The 24,773-nt window shown below is 41.2% G+C and overlaps 1 protein-coding gene and 1 non-coding gene across 2 annotated transcripts in view; one reads left to right on the top strand and one right to left on the bottom strand.

Moving 5' to 3' along the window:
- KBTBD12 (kelch repeat and BTB domain containing 12) overlaps positions 1–18,696 on the bottom strand; it is a 44,053-nt gene extending 25,357 nt beyond the window's left edge. The window contains exons 1-3 of the mRNA XM_068558991.1: positions 17,627–18,696; positions 13,957–14,227; positions 11,727–11,877 (exon numbers count right to left, since the gene is read on the bottom strand). Of these exons, the coding sequence (XP_068415092.1) occupies positions 11,727–11,877; positions 13,957–14,227; positions 17,627–18,696 (1,492 nt within the window). The remainder of the gene's footprint in view (positions 1–11,726; positions 11,878–13,956; positions 14,228–17,626) is intronic.
- On the top strand, positions 217–323 carry LOC137774355 (U6 spliceosomal RNA). The gene has a single exon (XR_011075876.1). It is a non-coding gene; the product is annotated as a U6 spliceosomal RNA (small nuclear RNA).
- Positions 18,697–24,773: the final 6,077 nt, after the last annotated feature.

Below are 24,773 nucleotides of genomic sequence, written 5' to 3'. Positions count from 1 at the left end.
GGTGGAGCTGGAATACCGCAGGCTACTAGAGGAAGATTTTGAGCATTATTAGGGCACTAGAGTGTAAAAGGACCCCTTGCCACCTACTTCAGTAATAATAATCACTATCACTATCATTTATTGAGCACTTAAGTGCCTGGCACAGTATCCATCTCTCTCAAGTGTCACAACTGTGTTATTAGCATCCTCATTTTATGAATGAGGAAAACAGACTCAGCGCTCGCTTCGGCAGCACATGTACTAAAACTGGAACGATACAGAGAAGATTAGCATGGCCCCTGCGCGAGGATGACACGCAAATTCGTGAGGCGTTCCATATTTTTATAGCTGATACACTTTGTTATAAAGCAGAAACTAACATACCACTGTAAAGCAATTATACGCCAATAAAGATGTTAAAAAAAAAAAAAAAAGAAGAAAAGAAATGGTGGTCTAATCAGCCAAACACCTTTGAAAAAAAAAAAAACAGACTCAGAGAAGTGACCCAACTTGCTTAAGATCATGGGGTGATAATAAGTTGCAGGGATAGGATTTGTCTGCAGGAGGACCTTTACTTTATTTCAAGCAAAGGAGACACCTGGGAAATCTTTGTATAGATGGGATTAACTCAGAAGTTTTTTTTTTTTCGTTTTTTTGGCTGCATTGGGTCTTCGTTGCTGTGCGGGCTTTCTCTAGTTGCGGTGAGCAGGGGCAACTCTTTGTTGCGGTGTGCAAACTTCGTATTGCGGTGGCTTCTGTTTGTTGTGGAGCGTGGGCTCTAGGCGCGCGAGCTTCAGTAGTTGTGGCACGTGGGCTCAGTAGTTGTGGCGCGCAGGCTCAGTAGTTGTGGCACACGGGCTTAGTTGCTCCGCGGCATGTGGGATCTTCCTGGACCAGGGCTTGAACCCGTGTCCCCTGCATTGGCAGGCGGATTCTTAACCACTGCGCCACCAGGGAAGTCCCCAGAAGATTTATCAAAATATAATAAGGTAAAGGCAAGGGCCATTTATCAGCTGAGCTAGATTACCCCTCATGCCTATATCTACCCCCCTAGTAGTTAGATTCGAGGGCTTTCAGGCCCCTGGGGCTCAGGTGCTCCTGTTACAGTCACCCCTCATTTAACAGAAGCCACTGCACGCCACTGGTCAGAACATGGGTGCAAAGCCTGAACAAAACCAATAGCAGTGCTGTGACAGAGATCTTGAATTTTATTCTGTAAAAACTGGAGCCACTGTTAAAGACCCGTGGCCTTCTGGCCTAATTGTAGGTACAGTCTGTATGCCTGCACAACTGTCTGCACGTGCAATCTGTAGGTACAGTTTGCACCATCTTGCGTGGACAGTACGCTGACAGCAGTGAGAAGTGAAGAGACCATAACTGAGGAAAGGAAGAGCCATCAAAACGCAGCAGTCGGTGGCCTTCCAGCTCAGGGGACAAGCAGTCCTACATAATCAACAGCCAGGGTATGGCACTCACATTCAGAGGAGCATGATTTTTGATGTTCGTAATGACTGAGTTATTTTTAAAAGTTATTTTAACTTTGAAACGGGACAGATTTGGGTTTGCACCCTGGACTTAATCACACTATTTGTGTGATAAAAATAAACAAAGGCTTTCCTTTGTAGGCTATTGTGAGAACTGAGACCATACTTGGACAGCACCTACCATTTAGTAGTTCTTCAACAATTATTGCTTTCCTCCAAAGTCATTTCTCATGAGGCAAAGAAGAGGGTGATAACTTAAAATATTTTTTTCTAGTTAAAAATGTTACCAAAATTTGACACTTAAAGGTGTTGGCTCAATTACTTGGAAAATGTAACTGTATAGACTTTCTTAATTTCCAATGCCAGGAGAACAGTTGCTGCACTACTCAGAACACAGACTGTCAAGGTGGATTTTCTGCTCACTGAAAGGTATGTTTTACCCCTTAAGTAAAATGATAAACTTTTTGTAGACAGGGGCCTCGTCCATGTAATCATCTGAGTAGTGCTGGATAAGTAATAGAACACAAAGATTCAAAATGTAAACACCCATAAAGGTGAATCAACAGGAGACTTAAAAAAAACAGACTTTAGGAAACTTTCAGACAGTTTTCTTGAGTACACTCAATAGCTAAGGTAGAGCAAACCTTGTCCTCTCTTTTTGTAAATGGACTGAAGCCTGAAAAAGGAGTCTCAGAAAATAAGTCGGAATGGAACATTGCTGATTTAGATCTAACATGGGATGAACATTTTCAAAGAGTTTTATGAAGTAAACAGAACTGGACACACACCCATTAAACTGATCTTAAACTGAGGTTCTCCATATAACTTCGAGGAGCATTTGGTCCACGGAAAATCCTTGAACTAAAGAGACCACTGCCCAAAGCAAACGCTTCTGCCTAAGACCATCAGAACAAGATTCTGCTAAAACCACTGTCACAGTCTTTTTTGTGTATTTTTATTCTTTATGTCTCTGATGATATTTTTCTCTCTCCTGTCTTACTGAGGGATGATGACCATCGTTAACTCTATTACTTGGCTCTCCCGAACTGTCGCTTGTGCAGCTAATTGGAAGTATGATATAGAGATAGGCTACACGAATGTTACCAATAATGATGCAATACGAAAATGAAAAAAAATGTCCTTGCACTGACACAAAGGGATAACAGTTTTCTTGGGATGTAATAGTGACAGTTTACCACGAGCCCTAAAGACAGTCTGCCTGTGGCTCCAGTGAGGCTGATCACATCTCTAATGCAGCCCCCTGCTGCTCTCTTCCTATGTGGGAGCCAGGCTCTGGGTACCAGTCCAGGGCCAGGACCAGTTGTCCTGTCAGCCTATTAGTTAGACAGTGTGTCTCAGTGTCCGTGTCCCAGTACCCTCAGGGGTTTGCATCCTCTAACAGAGCCTGAAAGGGCAGGACGAACACTGGTGGAGTAGAGTTCTGAGGCTAACCATCCCATGCATGGCTGCTCTTCAGCTCAGGGGGTCCTCAACAATTTGTCCCCCGCTTTGGCTGATGTAGAAAATAGTAAGCCAACCAGTTAAAATTCCTTTGCCCAGATAGTTATGGAAATCAGCAAAGCCTTGGATTTTTCCAAGGGGAAAAAGGTTTTCCAAGGTTGCTAACCAAGGGGAGTCTGTGCCATTGCTGACACTTCATTTTGTACCTGGATCAACACCAGAGATGACGTACAACAATTTCTATCCACGCAAAAAGAAAAGTGGATTATCAAGGAGGGCTATCAAGGAAGACTCAGGCAGTTGTTGGGACATGTTTTCATGGTCGGACCTGGGAAAATCCAGATGGTGCCTTTAGAGTGTCCTCCACCTCCTCCGTGTAATACTCTGTTACACTTGTATATTGCACAGCTTGATTTGTTTATCTGGAGTCTTAAATCTACAGAGCCACTGTCCTAACAAATGTTCCAACAAATGACTTAGAGACAAAAACAGAATGGACTTATGCTGATGGACACGCAAACTGAAAATCAGACCCACAGATAAAATCTTGTCTTCAAGGAGAATCAAGCACAGTGGAGGACATCTGGATCACACTCATGGTCTCTCCTTTTGCTTTGGCTGATAGAAGACCAAAGGGGAGAGTGAGAATATGTAAAAGGTCCGCACCCCTAAGAAAAAACTATTTTTACTACAGGCATTGTAACAAGCCAACATCAGAACTGGTTTTCAACCTGATTAATCAGTCGGTGACAACCTGCTTCAGTGAACTTGCCTCTGGAGCAGCCGGTCAGATGGAGCCTTGCCCCTAAAGACAGCCGGTCAGAAGCTGACTCATCTCTGACCCCTCTGCCAAGGCTGACTTGACACTCCTGCCTCTGCAACGAACACAAACCACACGTCTAAGGTTGACAACAACCCACTCCCACCTTTGTGACAACACTAATCGAAAACAAACTCCTGCCCACAATCCTATGATTATCCATCTGCTTTGCCCAATGAGAAGGTCTCTGACCAGCTAGCCCTCCTGCACGTAGGTGAGCAATAACGTCAGCGCTTTTGATTTCAGATGCTGAGTGGTGGTCTTATCCTTTAACAGCAACCAGTAGTCGGCGTTTAATTGAGAAACAGACCAAATTAATATTCACTGGTGAAGTGAGATACTAGAGCATTAAAGTAACTCCATGTAATCTTTCTCTACCACATTCGGACTCATCCTGTTCCTGGTGCCAAGTGTATCATTCTCCTTTTCCTTCATTTGACTAATTCCTACCTGTGGCGTGAGTTAGTTACCATCCGCATAGGTGTTACCATGTGTCCACATAGGTGTGCACTTAGCCCTGTGTATGCACGGTTATCTGTCTGTACCTTGTCCTAGGCCATCACTCCTCCTGGGCTCAGCGTGTGTCTCCCATCCCTGGGTCCTCAACACTCATCCCAGGGTCTGACACACCTTATGCCCCAACAGGTATTCGTTGAATCAAACTGCAGTATGATAAGAAAACACAGTATCTCTCTGATGGAAAGTATTAGTCTTATCTGACACCCATGTTACTCAATTGAATTTTACCTATTATTTAAAAAGACTTACTTTCCACTGAATTTTTTCTCCCTTCAATTCTGAGAAGACCTCTCCTCGTTGCACTCAGCTCCTAATAACTGTTTTCACTCATGAGTCTTGTGATGCTTTTTCTCCCCTCGAGCCCAGAGCTCTTGCTACCTCCTTCCTACTTCCTTCAATGTATAATTTTGAATTTCTACACCATATTTTCTCTCAATATGTGTGTTTCCCCCACCCCTTTACATCTTTCTTACCTTAACAGCATGCTTTGTAATTTTAATTTTTTTAAATTTTATTTCATTGTGGTAAAAAACCTTAACATGAGGTTTACCGTCTTAACAAAATTTTAAGTGCACGATACAGTATTGTTCCTTTTTTTTTGCTGTGGTGTGAGGTAATGGGCTCAACACATTTGTTGGAAAGTTCATCTTTCCCCACTGAAATTGCCCCGACACCTTTGTCAAAAATCAACTGAGTAAAAATGTAAAAATTTATTACTGAACTCTTATTTCTGTTCCATTGATATATGTGTCTGCCGTTGGTTCTATACCACTATAGCTCGATTACTGTAACTCTAGATTTTAAAAGTGGGTTAAATAAGTCCTCAAACTTTCTTCTTTTTCACAATTATTTTGGCTATTCTAGGTTCCTTGCATTTACACGTAGTTTTAGGACCAGCTCATCAACTTTAAAAAACAATGAATCTGTAGATCAATTTGGGGAATATTGCTATCTTAACAATATTGAGTCTTCAAATCCATACACAAGGAATATGTCTCTATTTATTTAGCTCTTTTTAATTTATTTTTATTTTTTTCAAACAAATGCAGAAGGAACCACTTTTTAAAATTAATTAATTAGTTTATTTATTTGGCTGCATCGCGTCTTAGTTGTGGCACATGGGATCTTTGTTGCAGCATGCGGGCTTCTCTAGTTGAGGCGCGTGGGCACCAGAGCGCACAGGCTCAGTAGTTGCGGTGTGTGCGGGCTTAGTTGCCCCGCGGCGTGTGGGATCTTAGTTCCCCGAACAGGGATAGGAACCGCATCCCTTGCATTGGATTCTTAACCATTGGATTCTTAACTACTGGACCACCAGGAAGTCCCCTATGTAGCTCTTTTTTAACTCTCTTGGGAGTGTTTTGTAGTTTTCTGTGTATGATTCTCACACTTTTTGGGTTGAATTTATTCATACATATCTTATTCATTTCGATGTTATTGGGAAGTATTGTTTTTCCAGTTTCATTTTTGGAATGTTCATTGCTAGCACATATAAATACAAATAAGTTTTTAAAAAATACTTATTTATTTGTTTGGTTGTACCAGGTCTTAGTTGTGGCTCGTGGGCTCCTTAGTTGCAGCTTGCCTGCTCCTTAGTTGTGGCATGTGGGCTCCTTAGTTGCTGCACATGGGCTCCTCAGTTGTGACATGTGAACTCTCAGTTGTGGCATGCATGTGGGATCTACTTCCCTCGCCAGGGATCAAACCCGGGACCCCTGCATTGGGAGCATGGAATCTTAACCACTGCACCACCAGGGAAATCCCACAATTAATTTTTGTATACTGATTTTGTATCCTGTGACTTTGGCTAAAATTAATGATTAGTTCTAGTATTCTTTCTTCTTTGCTTTCTTTCTTTTACTTCCTTCCTTTCTCTCCCTCTCCCTCTCTCTCTCTTTCTTTTCTTGTAGCTTTCTTAGAATTTTCTATGTGTAGGATTATATGATCTGTGAATAAAGACTATTAAACTCTTCCTTTCCAATCTGTATGGCTTAATTTCTTTTTACTGCCTTATTGCACTGGCTAAAACCTCTGTTTCAATGTTAATAGGAGTAGCAAGAACAGGCACCTGTCTGTTGTTCCTGATCTTAGAAATAAGAGCTGTCTTTCACCACTATGTACCATAGCTGTAGTCTTTGCATAGATACCTTTTAATAAGTTGAGGAAATTCCCTTCTAGTCCTAATTTGTTGAGAATTTTTATTATGATAGGGGGTTGGATTTTGTCAAATGCTTTATCTTTTCTTTTTAATTTTTATTTTATATTTGAGTGTAGTTGATTAACAATATTGTGTTAGTTTCAGGTGTACAGCAGGGTGACTCAGTTATACATATACGGTACCTGTTCTTTTTCAAATTCTTTTTCCATTTAGGTTGTTACATAATGTTGAGCAGAGTACCCTGTGCTATATAGTAGGTCCTTCTTGGTTATCCATTTTAAATATAGCAGGGTGTACATGTCAATCCCAAACTCCCTAACTATCCCTCCCCCTCCCCCTTCCCCCCTGGTAACCATGAGTTCGTTCTCTAAGTCTGTGATGTTTTTGTTTTGTAAAGAATTTCAAGTCAAATACTTTTTCTACATCTATGAGATGATCATTTGGTTTTTGTTCTATACTAATACTATACTATACTATACTAATACTAATGGTTTATTATATTAATTGAGTTTTTAATATTAAAGCCACCTTGCATTCCTGCACTCCTGAGGTAAATTCCACTTGGTCATGGTATTATATATAATAATATTTTATGTTGCTGGATTCAATTCTTTCATTTTTTTCTTAAGAATTTTTGATGACATATAATTCTTTTTAGCAGTTTTTTTTTTTTGTAATTTTATTTATTTTATTTTTGGCTGTGTTGGGTCTTTGTTTCTGTGCGAGGGCTTTCTCTAGTTGTGGCAAGTGGGGGCCACTATTCATCGCGGTGTGCGGGCCTTTCACTATAGCAGCCTCTCTTGTTGCGGAGCACAGGCTCCAGACGCGCAGGCTCAGTAATTGTGGCTCATGGGCCTAGCTGCTCCGCGTCATGTGGGATCTTCCCAGACCAGGGCTTGAACCCATGTCCCCTGCATTGGCAGGCAGATTCTCAACCACTGGGCCACCAGGGAAGCCCATAATCATTTTTTATGTTGTTAGACTCAGTTGCTAATTGTTTCTTTTTTTTAAATTAACTAATTAATTAATTTATTTTTGGCTGTGTTTGGTCTTCGTTGCCGTGCGCAGGCTTTCTCTAGTTGTGGCGAGAGGGGGCTACTCTTCATTGTGGTGCGCGGGCTTCTCATTGCGGTGGCTTCTCTTGTTGCGGAGCACGGGCTCTAGAGCGCAGGCTCAGTAGTTGTGGCACATGGGCTTCGTTGCTCCGCAGCATGTGGGATCCTCCCGAGCCAGGGATCGAACCCGTGTGCTCTGCATTGGCAGGCAGATTCTTAACCACTGTGCCACCAGGGAAGCCCTCTACTGCCTTCTTGCCTCCACTATTTCTGATAAGTCACTGGCTGAGCGTATTGTTGTTCCCCTCTATGGGATGTCTTTCTTTTCTTGCTGCTTTTAAGAATTTTCTGGGGACTTCCCTGGTGGCACAGTGGTTAAGAATCCACCTGCCAATGCAGGGGACATGGGTTTGATCCCTGGTCCAGGAAGATACCACATGCTGCAGAGTACCTGAGCCCGTGCGCCACAACTACTGAGCCTGCACTCTAGAGCCTGCGAGCCACAACTACTGAAGCCCGTCTGCCGAGAGTCCGTGCTCCACAACAAGAGAAGCCACCAGAATGAGAAGCCTGCACACCGCAACAAAGAGTAGCCCCCGCTCGCCGCAACTAGAGAAGGCCTGTGCGCAGCAACAAAGACCCAATGCAGACAAACATTAATTAATTAATTAATTATTTTAAAAAAGGATTTTCTGTCTTTCAAAAGTTTGTCTATGATGTGTTATGGTGAGGATCTCTGTGAAGTTATCTTACTTGGGATTTGATGAGCTTCTTGGAACTGTAGATTAATGTTTTTCCGTCAAGTTTAGGAAGTTTTTGACAAATACTCATTTGAAAAGAGATTTCCTGCCCCTTTCCCTCTCTCCTTTCAGGATCCCCATTATACCTATATTGGTAGGTTTCATGTTATTCCGTATGTCTCTGAGGCTCTGCTAATTTTTCTTCAATTTTTTCCCCCTCTCTTCTTCAGATTATATAATTTCTATTGATCTGTTTCAAGTTCACAGATTCTTTCTTCAGACTTCTCAAATCTGCTCTTATTCTAGGATTTCCCTAGAAGATCTCTGTTACATTTCTGGCTCGTTTTCTTATCTGCTGCTGTCCCAACCAGGACTAAAAGCTCAAGCTTAGGAGAGCTGCAGGCTTTTTCCATTTGCCACTCTGAGCGTGGGTTTTCCAGCCTCCGCTCCCAAACATATCAGCCCCCTTTGGCAAACAAAGCTGCTAGGATTCACAGCTAACCCCACTCCAGTAGAACTACCACGCTGAATGCTCTGGGCTGTGAAGTCCGGGCAGCCTCAGGCCAGGATGTCACAGGCTGCCTGAAGACTGACTTCAAGTTCAGCAGTGTCGAGAAATTAAGCTCTTCTCAAATTGTTGTTTATCTTTGGTTGATTTCCAGAGATCTGAAATTGTTGTTTTTGACAAATTTATCTGTCTTTATAGTTGCTTTTTGGGGAGGGGATGTCTCCCTTTTCACTTCTCCATAGCTAGAAGTCTCTTGCTTTCACTTAGATTCTGGCCCACTGAATGTTCACTGCCATAACAGTTCTTAGTGCAGGGGATTTTAAACACGTTTCACCTAACATTTTTTGGTATTTTCAGTGGGAGGTTCCGTCTAGATATCTAGTCGGTCATACAGAGAGTGTTAATACTTTGTCAGTTTTTTATGACCGTTAAATGAAATTTTTTATGTAAAGAATTAAGCAAAGTGTAACACGAAGGGCTCAAGGAACTTTAGTTATAACATCTGAATACTTATATTGTAGGGATTTTACATACATTATTTTATTTAATCATATCTCTAAGAGGCAGGCATTCAAACTTTAATATTAACCCCCCCCCCAAAAAAAAAAAAGATTTACTAGACTAGGGACATACAGGTAGTAAATGATGGAGTCAGGATCTGGTGCCTTCCCCCCTCGATCATACTCCCTCCATGGTGAAGGAGATTTCAGTGGCTGCTCTTTTGGAGTAGCCTGTAGACTATCCAGGAGATCTTAAGGAATTAAATCCAACACAGGTATTAGGGAGCGGGCTCATTGCTATACTAGTTGGCAGTGACTCCAATCACAGTGGGACACATATGGATTCCCAAAAGTAGACAGGGCTTTTGCTAAGACAATTAACACATGAGTGCATGGTACCTGTGTGAGTCATTGAGAAGGTTTTAGGGCTCTGTATGATATTTGCCCACATTCCAATTATATTTGCAATGAACAATTAAATCTGAACTAAGTGTACCACAAAAATACCTAAACAACTGAAATTCATTCCATTTGAAAGCTTATTCATATATCTGGGAGTTAAGTAGCAAACGTTGGGAAAGTGGAACCTTTTCGATTGAATCTGCCAAGATGGTAAAATTATTTGAGAGACTGTGAAACTGGTCCCCAGCCCTGAATATCCAGAAACTAAATTTGATGCTACTGCAGAAGACTTTCTAATTGATCTCCCCACTAACATTTTCTTCTCACCTTTGATGCGTCCTTTATATCCTCACCTCGGCAACCTTCTCAGGCATTCTCTCATCGTGTTTCTGTGCACCTTCTCACTGCTCCCTCTTGTTCTCCTAATTCTTCATCCACCAGCCTCTGTAATCTGCTCCCATGCACGTTTCCATCTCTCAGCCCCACCCGTCCCTGCTCTTGTGGGCTCATTCACTCATCCTCCTCGCATCCTCTACTCCTAGCATCTTCTTCTCACCTCCAGACCTCTGCTTCTGCCTTTCTTTCTACTGTACTCCCCAGCCTTCCCCAGCGCCTCCTTTCTTGGAGCACACTCTTTCCTCTATTTCTCTTACCCACATCTTACAGGTCCTTTAAAATCGACTCCCTTCCATTCACTCAGTGGACGTTTGTTCATGCTGTGAAGCGTGAGCTCCAAAGGGTGTCTTGGGTGTCCTTTCCAGGCAATTTACAAAAAAATGACACTATCAGTTGTATTCCACATTTAGCCTAGTTGTGGCTCCACAGTGGGGGAAATCTCATTTTGCTTCAATTGACACATCATTTTTTCCCACTTCTGACTGCCTCCAACTTTAATATAATAAGTGGATCAGCCCTTCACTCCTGAGTTATACATCCATCCCATGTAATCGATCCTAGTTTAGATGTTATCTTTACTGGGCCTGTGACACTGCATACGGTTATAACGAAAGTAACAAATATATACCCAGAGGAAAAACTCAATTATAATCACAAGTGAGTCTCATAACTGAGGCAGTCATAAATTATGTTGCATAATGTTCTTGTTCTTAAAATCATAGAACTATTAATGTTTGAGTGCATTAATTATTTTGCTTCATGCTGTGCAGGCAGCCAAGAGATAATGGCTTCCCTTTAGTTTAAAAAAAAAAAAAAAAAAGCTGCTCAAGTGCTCGGTTTGCTTTCAGCCCATATTTCTTTTTTTGGCCATCTTTTTGCTACCCATCATCTTCCCCGTGTTGTTTTTGCCAGTTAGGCATCGATGCAGATGGGACAAAATAAAGAATCAGCATCGCCATCAATTTACCAGTCCACTCAGCCTCCTGTCTCAGCCTCTTTCTTCCCATACTCACGGGAAAGTGATGGAGGGGTGGGAAGCGAGGTGACAGAGGGTGACGTTAGGGAGCAGGAAGGGGATTAGACGAGCGAAGGACTTAATACAAGGAGTGGGAAGGATGGGGAGACACAGAGGATGTTCAGAGTCACTCTAACCCCCACTAGTGGGAACGAACCAGTCTCTCAGCAGTGCCTAGTGGGGGGTGCAGGACCACACATACCAGAGATAAGAAAAAATGCATTCGGATAAAAAATTACTTAATAAGCTCTGTAGAAGTTTGGTGGGTGAGGCAACACGAAGAGGCCTGGCGAAATCTGCGGCATCGTCTTACGTCTGCTGCCTTTCTCCTCTGTTAGCACAGAGAATCAGTTGGTTGCAAAAGCCCACGTTTCATCGTCTGAAGGCGGCCAAAGGCTTACTGCCTTTTCACCATATTTTACTTGGTGGGTATATAAGGATGTATCGCTACTGTTCTTGCGTTCCAAGAGACTCAAAAATTTGATAAAAATAACTTTGCTTTCAACAAGTCAATGGACTTTCATTTAATCTTATCTGACTGTGCTCTAGAAACTAAGAAACAAAAGAGAATTGGGGGATAGTTGTGTCTATAGTTGAACTGAAATGCAAGAGGAAGGGAGAATATTTCATTTTCACTGAGACAAACCGCTGAGAAAAATAAAAGGAGTTACACTCTTTTAGCTTCTTCTTACCCAGAACATAAATCTCACTGTTGACCACAGCTGTGCTGAATCGGTACTTTGAGTACTTCATGGGTGCCTGCTCTGTCCATTGATCTTGGCTGGGGTCATACTTCAACAGCTTGTTGCTTAATCGATCAGGTTCTTCATCAGGAAGATCCATCTGTATGAAATTATGACAGCCAGTATAATAACATACCACTTAGAGATCTTTGTGAGTGCATGAATGCAATTAATCCAAGCAGACAGCCAAGGAGATAAATAGAGGTTAACTGTAGTGACTCATACTCACAGACACACCAAATCTCATGACTTGAGGTTGTAAGTACACTGTCAATATCGGAGGAATTTATATTCTACGATAATGGGGCTAAGGTGTTGGGTTATAGCAAACAATCTGTGATCTGAGCAGTGAGACAATACAGCATTTTTTTAAAAAAATGAAGCACTGCAAAGCCTTAAAAATAAAACCGAGCTTTTTGAATAGTATTTAAAGTATAATTTTATTTTACCAAGCTTTATAGTGGCGGCTTAAATAATACTTGTGAGAAACTAATTTTAATAATTTATAAGGCATTTTTCTTTATAATATTTTTCTAATCCAAATGGAACAAAATTACAAAAACATTTGAGTGTTTTAGTAATGAGGGTATTTTTATACCATCATACAGGAGCGGTCTGAATTTAATTTTAAAGATACATGGATTAATAGAAATTATTTGCAGTTATTTTTATGTATTTATTTTATGTACATATATATATATATATTTTTTTTTAATGACCAGAGAAAGTAGAAGTTGAATACGCACAGATGTATGTGGCTTTTCCTACTCCTAAACTTCAGGTCAAGTAATATTTTTTGTCTACAATGTGTTAGGAACTTCTATGACTTCAAGCTAAAGATGCTTAAGTGTCTTTTGCTTTTTGTTTTGGATGCAGGTGTTCAACAGAGAAATAATTTCCATACTTAAGAAAGTTGTATGCAATTAGTTTTAGCTCAGTGTTATAATCACTGTAGTGCAATCACTACCCCATGCTTTCTTGCAATTTAATGTATTGTATTCGGTACAGACTAGCAAAAGCTTTCGTTATGCAGTAGATACTGACATGTTTGAAGACATTATAAATTAGGAAATACTGACTTTATTGTTTTAATTTTCCTTCTAATTTAAGTATTTAATATTTACTTTAGTGGAAAAAAGCAAAGAAAAGCTTTTCTTTGGAGCATATTCATGCAAAATTAACTATGTAATGAATAGTTCTGAAAAAGCTTTATTACAAATAATTTGTCACGTTTCAGCTACTAGCTGTGATTAAATCTAAGCTACTTTTTGATATATAGCATGAATTTTAAAATGTATTAAATGTGAAGTTTGTTTTTAAAACAAGTATGATATATCATAAAAGGCAAAATTTAAGCTTATGAAATGATTTAAAAAGCACCAGTTTTATCATGAAGCGAATCTGGTGAAAGAAGAAATCATATAGGCTAAAATAAAATTAGTTTATGTCATGGGGACAGAAAGTGAGCTGGTAAGATTAATCTTTATTAGAAAGACTGGTTGGCCACGGCAGAAGGCAGCTGGAGTGAAACTTCTGGGAGAGCCCCAGGGCGCTCGGAGGGACACCAAAGAGAAGAGAAAGGGCCACTGTGGTCCCACTCCGCTGACTTCTCCATCCTGTCTTGCATCCCTTCGCTGGGCTTCAAGGCAGTCTCTGGTTTCTCTATCTGCTGATGCCCAGCAAAGACATGAAGAGGTTAAAATTGCAGTATACTTTTGTGGAGATGGTTGTGCCATCACAGGATGAACATTCTGGTTTCCCACTTAGAGTAAGAACTTTAATATGAAAAAGACCTAAGAATCCCTCGCCTCAGGTCATACAGCTATAAAGCAGAGAGAACTGGGATGAGGATCCAGCTTCTTTGCCTCCTACTTAGATGCTCCGTACAGATAACCCCTCAGCATAAGCATCCTTCATAGTCAGCGAGAATGGGGAGGGTTATGAAGAACACAGCACAAATACTGAATGAAGTCATGCCTATGAATAACACACTTTAAAATTCATTCTCCTAAGCTGCTTTAACACTTTAAAATCTCCCATTTAATATTCTATAACATAGAAGGCATTTTACCGAAATGTGAGTCACACTCTTTTAGTATTCAACAACTACAACGTTTTTCAACAGAGCAGCCAGACTCAGCACAGCCATGCCAGTCAGGTACACAGGAAATTTCTTAACCTGAGGGGTCCAGCCTCCAATCACGTAAAGTTTATTATTCACTGTTACTACAGCATGACACGCCAACTGTAGTGGAAGGGGGGACACCCTTTTCCAAGTGTCTCGTTCTACAGAGTACTTATCAACACAGTTTGTAATAAGATACTGGTTTTTAATTTTCATCTGTCCTCCTATAACATAGAGGTCGTTATGGACGGTGCCCAGAGCGTAGAGCTCTCGAAATTCTGTTGTGCATAACTTTTCCCAAAACTGGTTTCCTCTATCATGATACCTGTAAATTAACAGAGAGAGAACCCAGAATTAGATTTAATCTAAAAACAACTTGCCAAAAAAACGCACTTGTTTCTTTCCAACGAAAAACAATATGATTTGGTTCTTCTAATTGGAGAAGAAAAAAACATTAATATAAGACAGTGATACAGGTTTGTGTTTTTTGGGGGAAAGAAATGCTGAACAAAATATAATTACACAGAAACAGTCAACCACACCTACCTAGAGAATTTTAGAAAAAAACAATATATTGAAAAAGTATAGATTATCCAGGGACTAGCCTTCATTTCCTAATTCTGGGAAAGAAAATTAAAAATAGGAAAGTCTTTTAGCAAGTCATTTGCTAAAAGAGAATACGTAAAAATAAAGAAAAATAAAAAATGTCCTATTCTGTTGACTAGAAGTCTCATTTCAATACTACATTAAAGAAATCTGTTTAGAGCGGAAAATCTGGAAATATTTAAATTCAGGTTTCTAATGGGATGATGCAGGATATATAGAATTTTAAGGATTGTTCTTGTGGTTCTGACTGGCTTGGAACAGAGTCAAGAGCATGCTAGTGTATAAAAACCCACTGTAGGTGTCTGCTGGGCGTCTCACAGCTATTCTAATCTACTAGGCATGGTAGTTTCAGTAATTTCTACCACGAATAATTATGTTGGTCTGAGAAGAGTCTTGGGAGAAGAGCAGGGACACTAGGTGATATGGTCTCAACACCTCCTAGAGTCCAGCACATTAAGTAATTATCTGTGTGTGTGCATGTGTGTGTGTGTGTGTGTGTGTGTGTAGCATTACATGGTCACCAAATGGATGAGTCTGTGCCCATCTTTTGTCTTGCCTCTTGACAGTGGCAAGTCTACTTTCTCGAATCATGATCAGGACAGATAGTCTAAGGAGGACAAAAGTACCCATGGGGACAGTGGGATAAAATATGTGAAATTACTTCTGTCCTAGAAAATCCAGAAAGTATAATTGGAATTCAAAACTAAAACAAAACAAAAAACAAAAACCAGAAAAAATATGGAAAATAAGAAAAAAAATTTGTTGTTTGGAAACAAATTTTGCATCAAACACGTGACAGTTAATCATATTACAGAAGTTTTCCCCATTGTTCTAGGCCAACTCTTACGTTCTTCCCCAGAGACACCGTTTTACTTCAGGCTGGACAGGGAAGTTGGAAGATGGTGCTTTTTTCCTGCAGGCATGTCTGCAGGACATTAAGCCTCAAGCAATGCTTCTGATAATCTTCTTATTTGCCCTGCTGACAGTTTCATTATTGCGAGAAATGAGGAGGGCAACTGATACTTTTACCCTAATTCTGACCAACGTGGAAGAGCCGTTGGTGATGGGAACCAGGGTGAGTTCAAGACAGGAAAGAAAGGAAACAAGGGGTGTGTAGTTAGACACACGCATAGAAAGGGAAGCAGGCATTCAAAAACAGTTAAGAGGAAAGACTTTGAAGGATGAAAACACACACTTTGAGAGGGTTGGACGTTTGTTAAGAATTAACTCTGATGGCAAAATTGTGGACTACCTTTATTTTTAAAAATTTATTCATTTTATTTTTGGCTGCATTGGGTCTTCGTTGCTGCACGCGGGCTTTCTCTAGTTGCGGTGAGTGGGGGCTACTTTTCGTTGCGGTGTGCAGGCTTCTCATTGCGGTGGCTTCTCTTGTTGCAGAGCATGGGCTCTAGGCGCGTGGGCTTCAGTAGTTGTGGTACACGGGCTCAATAGTTGTGGCTTGCGGGCTCTAGAGTGCAGGCTCAGTAGTTGTGGTGCACAGGCTTAGTTGCTCTGCAGCATGTGGGATCTTCCCGGACCAGGGCTCAAACCCATGTCCCCTGCATTGGCAGGTGGATTCTTAACCACTGAGCCACCAGGGAAGCCCTGCACTACCTTTAAGAGGAAGAGAATATGTATCTATAGAACCCGAGGTTCTTGTACAGGAGGCTCTAAGGTGAAAAGAAGGGCACCCAGCCAAGAGCAAGTAGGAAACAAGTATCAGGGACCCAGAAGACCCGTCCCAGGAGACCCATGCCCCCTTTCCCACAAGCACCTGAGGGCCTGTACCTGTTGCTGCTCAGTGACAGTTCTGTCACCACAGGCAGAGGGCCAGTCACTATCCAGGGCTTGTGTTCCCGCCCCCACTGCTGGGAAGAAGGGACACTTGCTCAACGTGTGAAGGTGACAGCGGGACGGGCCGAGAGCCTGAAGCAGGTACTGCGATGAGGAGAGATGACAGGAAAATAGCAGACCTCTCATTCTTTCTCTGTCCCCACTTTGCTGTCGAGAATCACTTCCCAACTGAAAAGTCTGAGAAACCCTGCTGTGAGGGCCCAGAGAGTGGAGGGAGTGTAAGGAGAGCTCAAGGACCTACATGTACAACTCTTACTCAAACAGGTAGATTTAAGGGTTGAATTCTTGCTGAATAACAGGAAACAAATCTTTTTGGCCTCACATGCACCTAGACATACACTACTTCTTAGCAGGCAGGTACTCCTGTTCCTCTTACAGTTCTAGGATTGAAGAAGTCTTAGGCTACAAACATTTTACGCTATTAGAGGTTTAGGAAAGACCCACTCATTAAGGGTACAGAATGAAGGACTTCCCTGGTGGTGCAGTGGTTAAGAACCCGCCTGCCAATGCAGGGGACACGGGTTCAAGCCTTGGTCCGGGAAGATCTCACATGCTGTGGAGCAGCTAAGCCCCTGCGCCACAACTACTGAGCCTGCGCTCTAGAGCCTGCGAGCCACAACTACTGAGCCCACAAGCCACAACTACTGAAGCCCGCACGCCTAGAGCCCATGCTCTGCAACAAAGAGAAGCCACCGCAATGAGAAGCCCACACACCGCAATGAAGAGTAGCCCCCCGCTCGCCACAAGTAGAGAAAGCCCGTGTGCAGCAATAAAGACCCAACACAGCCAAAAAAAAAAAAAAAAAAAAAAAAGTACAGAATGAAAACTGACAGATAAATAGTACTTTTTGGTCAAGAAAAAAAATTACTTATTACTCTGAATTGTGAACTAATAAAAGTCAGTTCAAAGGCGTCAGTGTTAATAAACTTTTCTTCTTGTTAAAAGTTATATTCAGCTTTTCAAAAACAAAGCAATTATAGCATATGAATAGTGAAAGCTAAGAGTGAAAATATACAGACGAATCATAAAGTATATACATTTAACTTATGCACATTCAACTATATGTTCTTAATAATGAAAGGGAGAGAAAAATAATTTTAAAATGTGGATGATTTTGTTCTGAATTTTACATCTATGTAAAATACGTGATTACAGGGTAATTCTGACCACATGTAACTTAAGATGTGATCACTCAGCAGTACTTCTGCTAATGTCAAAGCAAGATAATTAAAACAAAGTTACAAGTATATGGCTAGATACAAACCTGTAGATTTCCACATTCTTGCTCTTTTGTCTGGAGAGTTTAGAGACGCTTGCTTCTCCAGCCACAACGATAGAGTTGTTTTCCATGACAACACCAGTACACACAGTGCCTAAACCCTCCCCATACTTGGGAGATGAGATGAAATAGGTCTTGCGCGATGCAGGATCATAGCAAAAACTGGCATCTCCGTAGTTCCTACGTCTCGACCTGATTCCTGAAGAATTGTTGCCAATGCACAGCAAAAGACTGGTAGTCTCCATGCCATAACGAAGATTGAGAGAGTGCTGTTGACGGGTCTTGATGGCTTTGAATGCGTTTTGAATGATGTCAATGCAATTTGCATCACACAGAAGCACTGTGTTCCTTTTCAGGGCTTGTCTTAAAGAAGAAGGATTTACCAGTTGCAACCTAACTTGCTTCAGAAGTTCCGCAAGATGCTCTGTGCGCAGTTCTCGGTTATGATTTACCCATCTCAGAACTAGGTCCAGAATGCTCTCCTCTCTGGATATGTTCAGGTCATCTGATTTAATAAGCGTCAGAAATTGGTGCACTTCAATTTCTAGTATCTCTTCATGTAAGCTCACCTCAGCAAAGTGCTGATATAAATACCTCTTCGATTGATCAGCTAAATCTTCAGCTCCAATCTGCTTTGCAAAATGATAGATACCCACACAGTTCGAGGCATCCATATGGTCCATCATATACTTCTGACACACACTGAAGACTTCCTCCATCTGCATAAAATAGGCGGCCATAGCCACAGTCTGTACATTGGCGTTACTGATCTCCAAAGCCGCATGGTACATATAATTTAATATCACCGACACACTTTCTGCTGTGATGTCATAAAGTACGACTTCCCTCTGAGTACACTCAAGTAGTCCACAGGTAAACATCGCTTTGAAATAAGGACTAAATGCAGCCAGAACGAGCCTGTGGCAAGGGAATTTCTCCCCTTCTGCGATGAGTACAACATCAATCATCTCTGCTAGTTCTTTCATGTTCCTAATTTTATTCAGTAAATTCAAGCTGTGTTGGTATTTTTCTTTTCCCTCAGTCTTGCACTCCATGGTGTCCTCTCCAGTGTTTCTAAGTAAGTCTTCTTTAAATGTAGCTTGATTCTTGAGGTCCTGTTTACGTGTCTGATTACTCACCAAGCAACAGAGATGTCATGTAACATTCCTGAAGGAAAGAAAAGAGGGAGTTTTCTTCTAAGAAAATAAATTCTCTGTAATTTAAATATGCAGCATTAGTTCTAAGAAGTATTTATAAGTAAATATTATTCATTCCAAGCAGAGTAGTTTAACATTAAGACAACTACTTTGGTATCTAAAAATAACATCATTGATTGTAAAATTAAAAACAGTAAATTATTAACCACTAACAATATTTTCCTAATTAGCGGCAGAGATTTTTCTAGTGGAGGCTGGAAAGTCCTCCCTCTCAAGGTGAATGAAGAGAAAAGGGATAAGATGAGCACCTTTCGCATTTCCGCTTCCAGTTACCAAATTCAGCTGACCCGTAGATGGAGGATACAGAGGCATTAGGAAGCATCCTCTCTGAGGGGATGCCGCATCACCGAAAGGGTTATGTGCACCGTCCCCCAAAATGCACCCAAATGCTGTCAGCAGCAATCTGAAAAATCACAAGGGGGCCTTGCAGGCTGGCTGAAAAAAAAGTCCACTAAAATTCTGCTCGAACTTTGCTATGTGGCAAATAATTCAAAACGGTGCTTTGGAAAGCGCAACCAAATACGTGCTGATGTGAGAATTCACAATACTCGAAACTTACAACTAACTCATCCTAAGCTTAGAAAACACAAAAAGTCCTCCCGTTTCTCTGCCCTTCCTGCTCAGCTTCTCTCTCTTCCCTATCTCACAGAGGCAGAGGCGGAATCACTTCTTGCCTGAAAAAGCACTAGTCTAATTAAAAATCTCTTTAAGCTGGTTGTCTCAGCTTCCCCTTCCCCAGGGAACTGCAAACAGGATGTTTCAAGGAAGCTAATTAGCTCTTTTGATTTAAAGAAGGACACTCCTAGAGCCAGAAGCCTTAATGGGAGGAGCGGATCTCAAACTCTGTCACCCTGTCCAGGTCTAACGCCACTGTAAGTCGCACGCAGTGAGAATAAACCTTGATGGTAGAAAAGTCAGCACGCGGAGCTAAGAAAGGCAGGGAGGTGATCATTTCAACACTGTGAAAGCAAAATCTGTCAGCCGTAAAGCTTATAAATTTTCTAAATTTCTGTAATCCTGTAAAGGATTAGAAATCTCATATGTCTCAATGAGACTTGGCACTTTTTCAGTGTTGAATTAAAGTTCATTTTAGGAAACAAGTGTTAAGCATGATAGGAATGTTTAATTATATAATGGCAACTGTAAGAGCTAAAACCCACTGTGCTGAAGGGTGTGGAATCATAATAACTAGCCAGTCTTGGAATCCGTATACTTGAAATAGAAAGAAATAAAACCCTCCTTGCTGGATTTTCTGGCATTGATGGCTCAGTTTTATTTCAATAAGAACTTAAGACTTTCTATGCAAGGGTTTGCAGGTTAAGAGTGATCTTTGCTTTTTCGCTTTATTTGTTTTAGATTTTTACAAAGAGAATCCAATTATGGGTAATTAAGAGGTCATTATATTTCTAAATTCTCCTATAACACATTATGATTAGCCCAAATCATATTATGTAGGCTTCTTTACACATAAACACCTCAATCAACTTTATAGATGACAGCTGTTACTTCAAACTAACAACGGTAAAAGCTTTCTTATAAGGAAATATTTTAAAATTTCGATTCCATTTGTACTGATATACAAGAATCCCTCAAAGGGTACCAGTACCCACAATGCTAGAAGGCCAAGGGTAGCTTCCAGATCGGATCACGTGATCTAACACAGTGCAGGTAGTTCAGACTCATTAGTTCTTGATGTTGCTGGAAAGAAACCAGATGCTGGGGACCCACATGTCAGGACTACAACCTAGGGTTTTGTATCTTTAAGGCAGGAACCAAGCTACCCTCGTTGAACTTTTTGGCATAGGGCTAGTTTAATGAAAACAAAAGTGGCATTAGTTTCAAAGAGAGGTTAAAAATGAGATACCTAGTACATTATGGACTGGTTTTCTTGATAAAGATGTTATAGGTAATATCTTATTATTTTTTTTTTTTTTTAAAGAAGTTTGAACACTAAGACCTTGAGCTCTTAGCGGTCTTCTCTCTCCTAGGGGCATTTGCTTTATTTTATTTTATTTTATTTTATTTATTTATTTATTTATTTTGGCTGTGTTGGGTCTTCGTTTCTGTGCGAGGGCTTTCTCTAGTTGCAGCGAGCGGGGGCCACTCTTCATCGCAGTGTGCAGGCCTCTCACTGTCGCAGCCTCTCCTGTTGCGGAGCACAGGCTCCAGACGCGCAGGCTCAGTAGTTGTGGCTCACGGGCCTAGTTGCTCCGCGGCATGTGGGATCTTCCCAGACCAGGGCTCGAACCCGTGTCCCCTGCATTAGCAGGCAGATTCTCAACCACTGCGCCACCAGGGAAGCCCCTATAGGTAATATCTTATACACAACCCTATAGTGGACAATGTTGGCTTTCTCCCCACATCCAGCCTGCCTTTCCTTGGTGCCACTGGGGTGGGACTGACTCCCGTTCTCCTTACCACTGAGGCTGGTGGGAGACCTGAGATTGGCCCGACTGGAGTGAAGCTCAGTCTCTGGTTCACTGGTTGGGGGTGTCCACGTGTTACAAAGATGAGAGGTCTGGATCCGCTGCAGCCGTGTCCCCACAGCCAGCATGAGGACACAGCCAGTACAGGAAAGAAGGCAGAGATTTCAGAGCAGTGGAGCTTGAAACATGCCTTAAACATGCCTTAAAACATGTGTTTTTCAGTTTTGAGAGAGAAACCATTCCCCTCATTGTTTAAGCTAGTTTGCGTTGGGAGTGCTGGTACTGGCACTCAGGAGTCCTCTCTAGTATAAGAGGCATGTGCAAATATTGAGACAAGGTTGCTTAAGGTAACAGCAATTATATATTTCATAAAGTTTCACTTTAGGTATATTCTTATATTCCCTATTATTACACTGTCAAGTAAAAGAACTGTAGAAACTTCTCATTATGCTCATTTCTCCTTGATAGAAGGCAAAAGTCCCTACGTCAACTCTTCTGAGTTTACCTCTTCTCATGAAACGGCTACAGCATTTTACAGGCACACGAACTGAGTCTTGAGCCCAGTTCCATCTGACTCCAGAGTCTGCACTCTAAATCACTCCCTCTAGAGCAAGCACCAAACTAGGGCCAGAGAGAAAACATCTCAGCCTTTGTAGGGTTTCTGTCTTAACAGTTCAGCTCTGCCGTCGCAATGCAGGAGCAGCCAGAGGTGATACGTAAACTAATGAGCATCACTCTGTGCCAAAAAATGCGTTTCACGGACACTGAGACTTGAACTTCATACATTTCCACATCTTCTTTTGATGGGTAAAAGCCACTTAAAATTATAAAATTCATTCTTAGCTCATGGGTGATATAAAGCAGGCAACAGGGCAACAACTCCTGTGCCACTGTCATAAATAAATCCACTTTCTAGATTATGTCTGGTGCCTAATCTCCAGTTCTCTGCTTAAAACTCCAGCTGAAGAGTTTTGAGAAAGGGAACAGTCAAATTCCTGTTTTAAAAAGATCATCTGGTGTCCCCAAGATTCCCAAAGATAAATCAGTTTCTTGAATAAATACTTTACTTGGGTACAGTTTCTCTGCCCCAAATGCTGGCTTCAACAACAAAAAATACTTTTAAAAAGGAAATAAGAAACATTTATGAATTTTTTAGATGGGCACATATATTTAAGTATCCCTTCCTTCTAATTGCCTTTTATAAAACTCTTGAAAGCCACTCTAATTGCTGTGGATTTACAGACCAAATGAATTTACTGGTGGAAATCCTGAGAGATACCTGTCAGTTAAATTAGCCACCATACTTCAATAAGAATTCTCAGCATTGTTCCTTGTATACATAAGGTACACAGAAGGTGCTGGCATTGCAGATGGGGCTTTGAAGTGAGATAGTCCTGGGCCTGAATCGCAGTGTAGCCACTGCTTTCTGTCATCCTAAAATTATGCAACCTTTCTTTTTTTTTTTTAAATTTATTTATTATTATTATTTTTTATTTGTTGGCTGCGTTGGGCCTTTGTTGCTGTGCGCGAGCTCTCTCTAGTCGGGGTGAGTGGGGGCTACTCTTTTGTTGTGGTGCGCAGGCTTCTCATTGCGGTGGCTTCTCTTGTTGCAAAGCATGGGCTCTCGGTGCCCGGTCTTCAGTAGTTGCAGCACGCGGGCTCAGTAGTTGTGGCTCGTGGGCTCTAGAGTGCAGCCTCAGTAGTTGTGGCACACGGGCTTAGTTGCTCCGCGGCATGTGGGATCTTCCCGGACCAGGGCTTGAACCCCTGTCCCCTGCATTGGCAGGCGGATTCTTAACCACCGCACCACCAGGGAAGTCCCATAAAATTATGTAACCTTTCTGAACCTTGGTTTCTGCATGTGTAAATTGGGGTTTCTGTATATAAATAAAGTAGTTGGATCAGTCCTTTGCATCCAAGTGCTCACAGCGGGGTAGCAGAGGGGTAGCTCAGAGGTTCGGAACGTGGGCTTTGACTTGGGTTCCTGAGACCTGGGTTCTGAGACCTCGCTCTACCATTTACAACATGAGCAAGTTTCTTAGCCTCTTTTCGATTCCTCGCTTGGAATTAGTTTTGAGAATTATATAAGAATAGTTGGGAGAATTAAATAAGGCCATGCATGTATAACATGTAATTTGCTTGGTAAAGCTGAAACTGGATACACCTGTACAAACATTTTTTGAACAATAACAATGTTTGGGTTCATATACAAACTGCTTGTGGGTACAGACACAGCTCACAAATAAAAGAGAGCTGACAGCAACTTTTTCTTGTAATGAGGGCACAGAGGGCATTCTCCTTTCATCAGCAAAATAAAATTGTATAAATGTTCTCAGTGATATCAGTGGGAAGTTATTCTCTGCTCCAATTTATAGAAGACTGAATTGTGCATTCATTTTAATAGTACCCATAATAATGGAGAAAAAATGAGTAGCAAAAATAAATATAAATCACAAGAAGAAAGCCTAATTACTTTGCAAATCCAAAATGCAGTTTTACCCATGTCCAGTATACTTAGTTTTAAGAAATGGATTGCTATAAATTTTAATGTGGGGCTTCCCTCGTGGCGCAGTGGTTAAGAATCCACCTGCCAACGCAGAGGACACGGGTTCAAGCCCTGGTCCGGGAAGATCCCACATGCCTCGGAGCAACTAAGCCCGTGCGCCACAACTACTGAGGCTGCACTCTAGAGCCCACGAGCCACAACTACTGAGCCCACGTGCCTAGAGCTTGTGCTCCGCAACAAGAGAAGCCACCGCAATGAGAAGCCCGCTGACCACAACGAAGAGTAGCCCCCGCTCGCCACAACTAGAGAAAGCCTGAGCACAACAACGAAGACCCAACACAGCCAATAACTAACTAACTAAATAAATTTATTTAAAAAATAAAATAGAATTTAATGTGGCATAAAAATGTTAGTTTACTTAAACTACCAATGTTTTGCTTTTACAATGTTTAATTTTATAATCTTTATATTATCTTTAAAGTTGCTTTTACTAAATAATGATTGAGACATGACCATGACTCCATGTTTTGCTGAAGTTAAAACTAGTTTATTCATAGCAGCACTGTTTGAAATAGTAAAAATTTGGAAATAACCTAAATATTTGTTAACAGGAGAGCAGATAGACTATAGCGTATTCACTCAAGAGAATATTGTACAGCAAAAAAAAAAAAAAAAAAAAAAGAATGAACTAGAGCTCCATGTATCGACATGGATGAATTTCACAAACATCAATGTGTGAAACAGACTAAAAGAATAGGTGCTGCCCGCCACTGATATCTTCTTTAAATTATGCAAAACAATACTATATATTCTAATAGAGTAAATGTAGGTGATATATTATGACAAAATAAATATAAATGGTGAATCTGGTAAAGGGTCTATGGGAGTTTTTTGTCCTACTGTTAGAACTTTCCTGTAAGTTTGAAATTATATCAAAAGAAAAAGTTAAAAGAATTGTATGTGCTTTAAGGGTATGTACAACT

Source organism: Eschrichtius robustus, chromosome 12, assembly GCF_028021215.1.
Source record: "Eschrichtius robustus isolate mEscRob2 chromosome 12, mEscRob2.pri, whole genome shotgun sequence".
NCBI classification, from domain to species: Eukaryota; Metazoa; Chordata; class Mammalia; order Artiodactyla; family Eschrichtiidae; genus Eschrichtius; species Eschrichtius robustus.
Note: the sequence above shows the minus strand (reverse complement) of the source record. Positions and strands in the feature narration are given on the sequence as shown.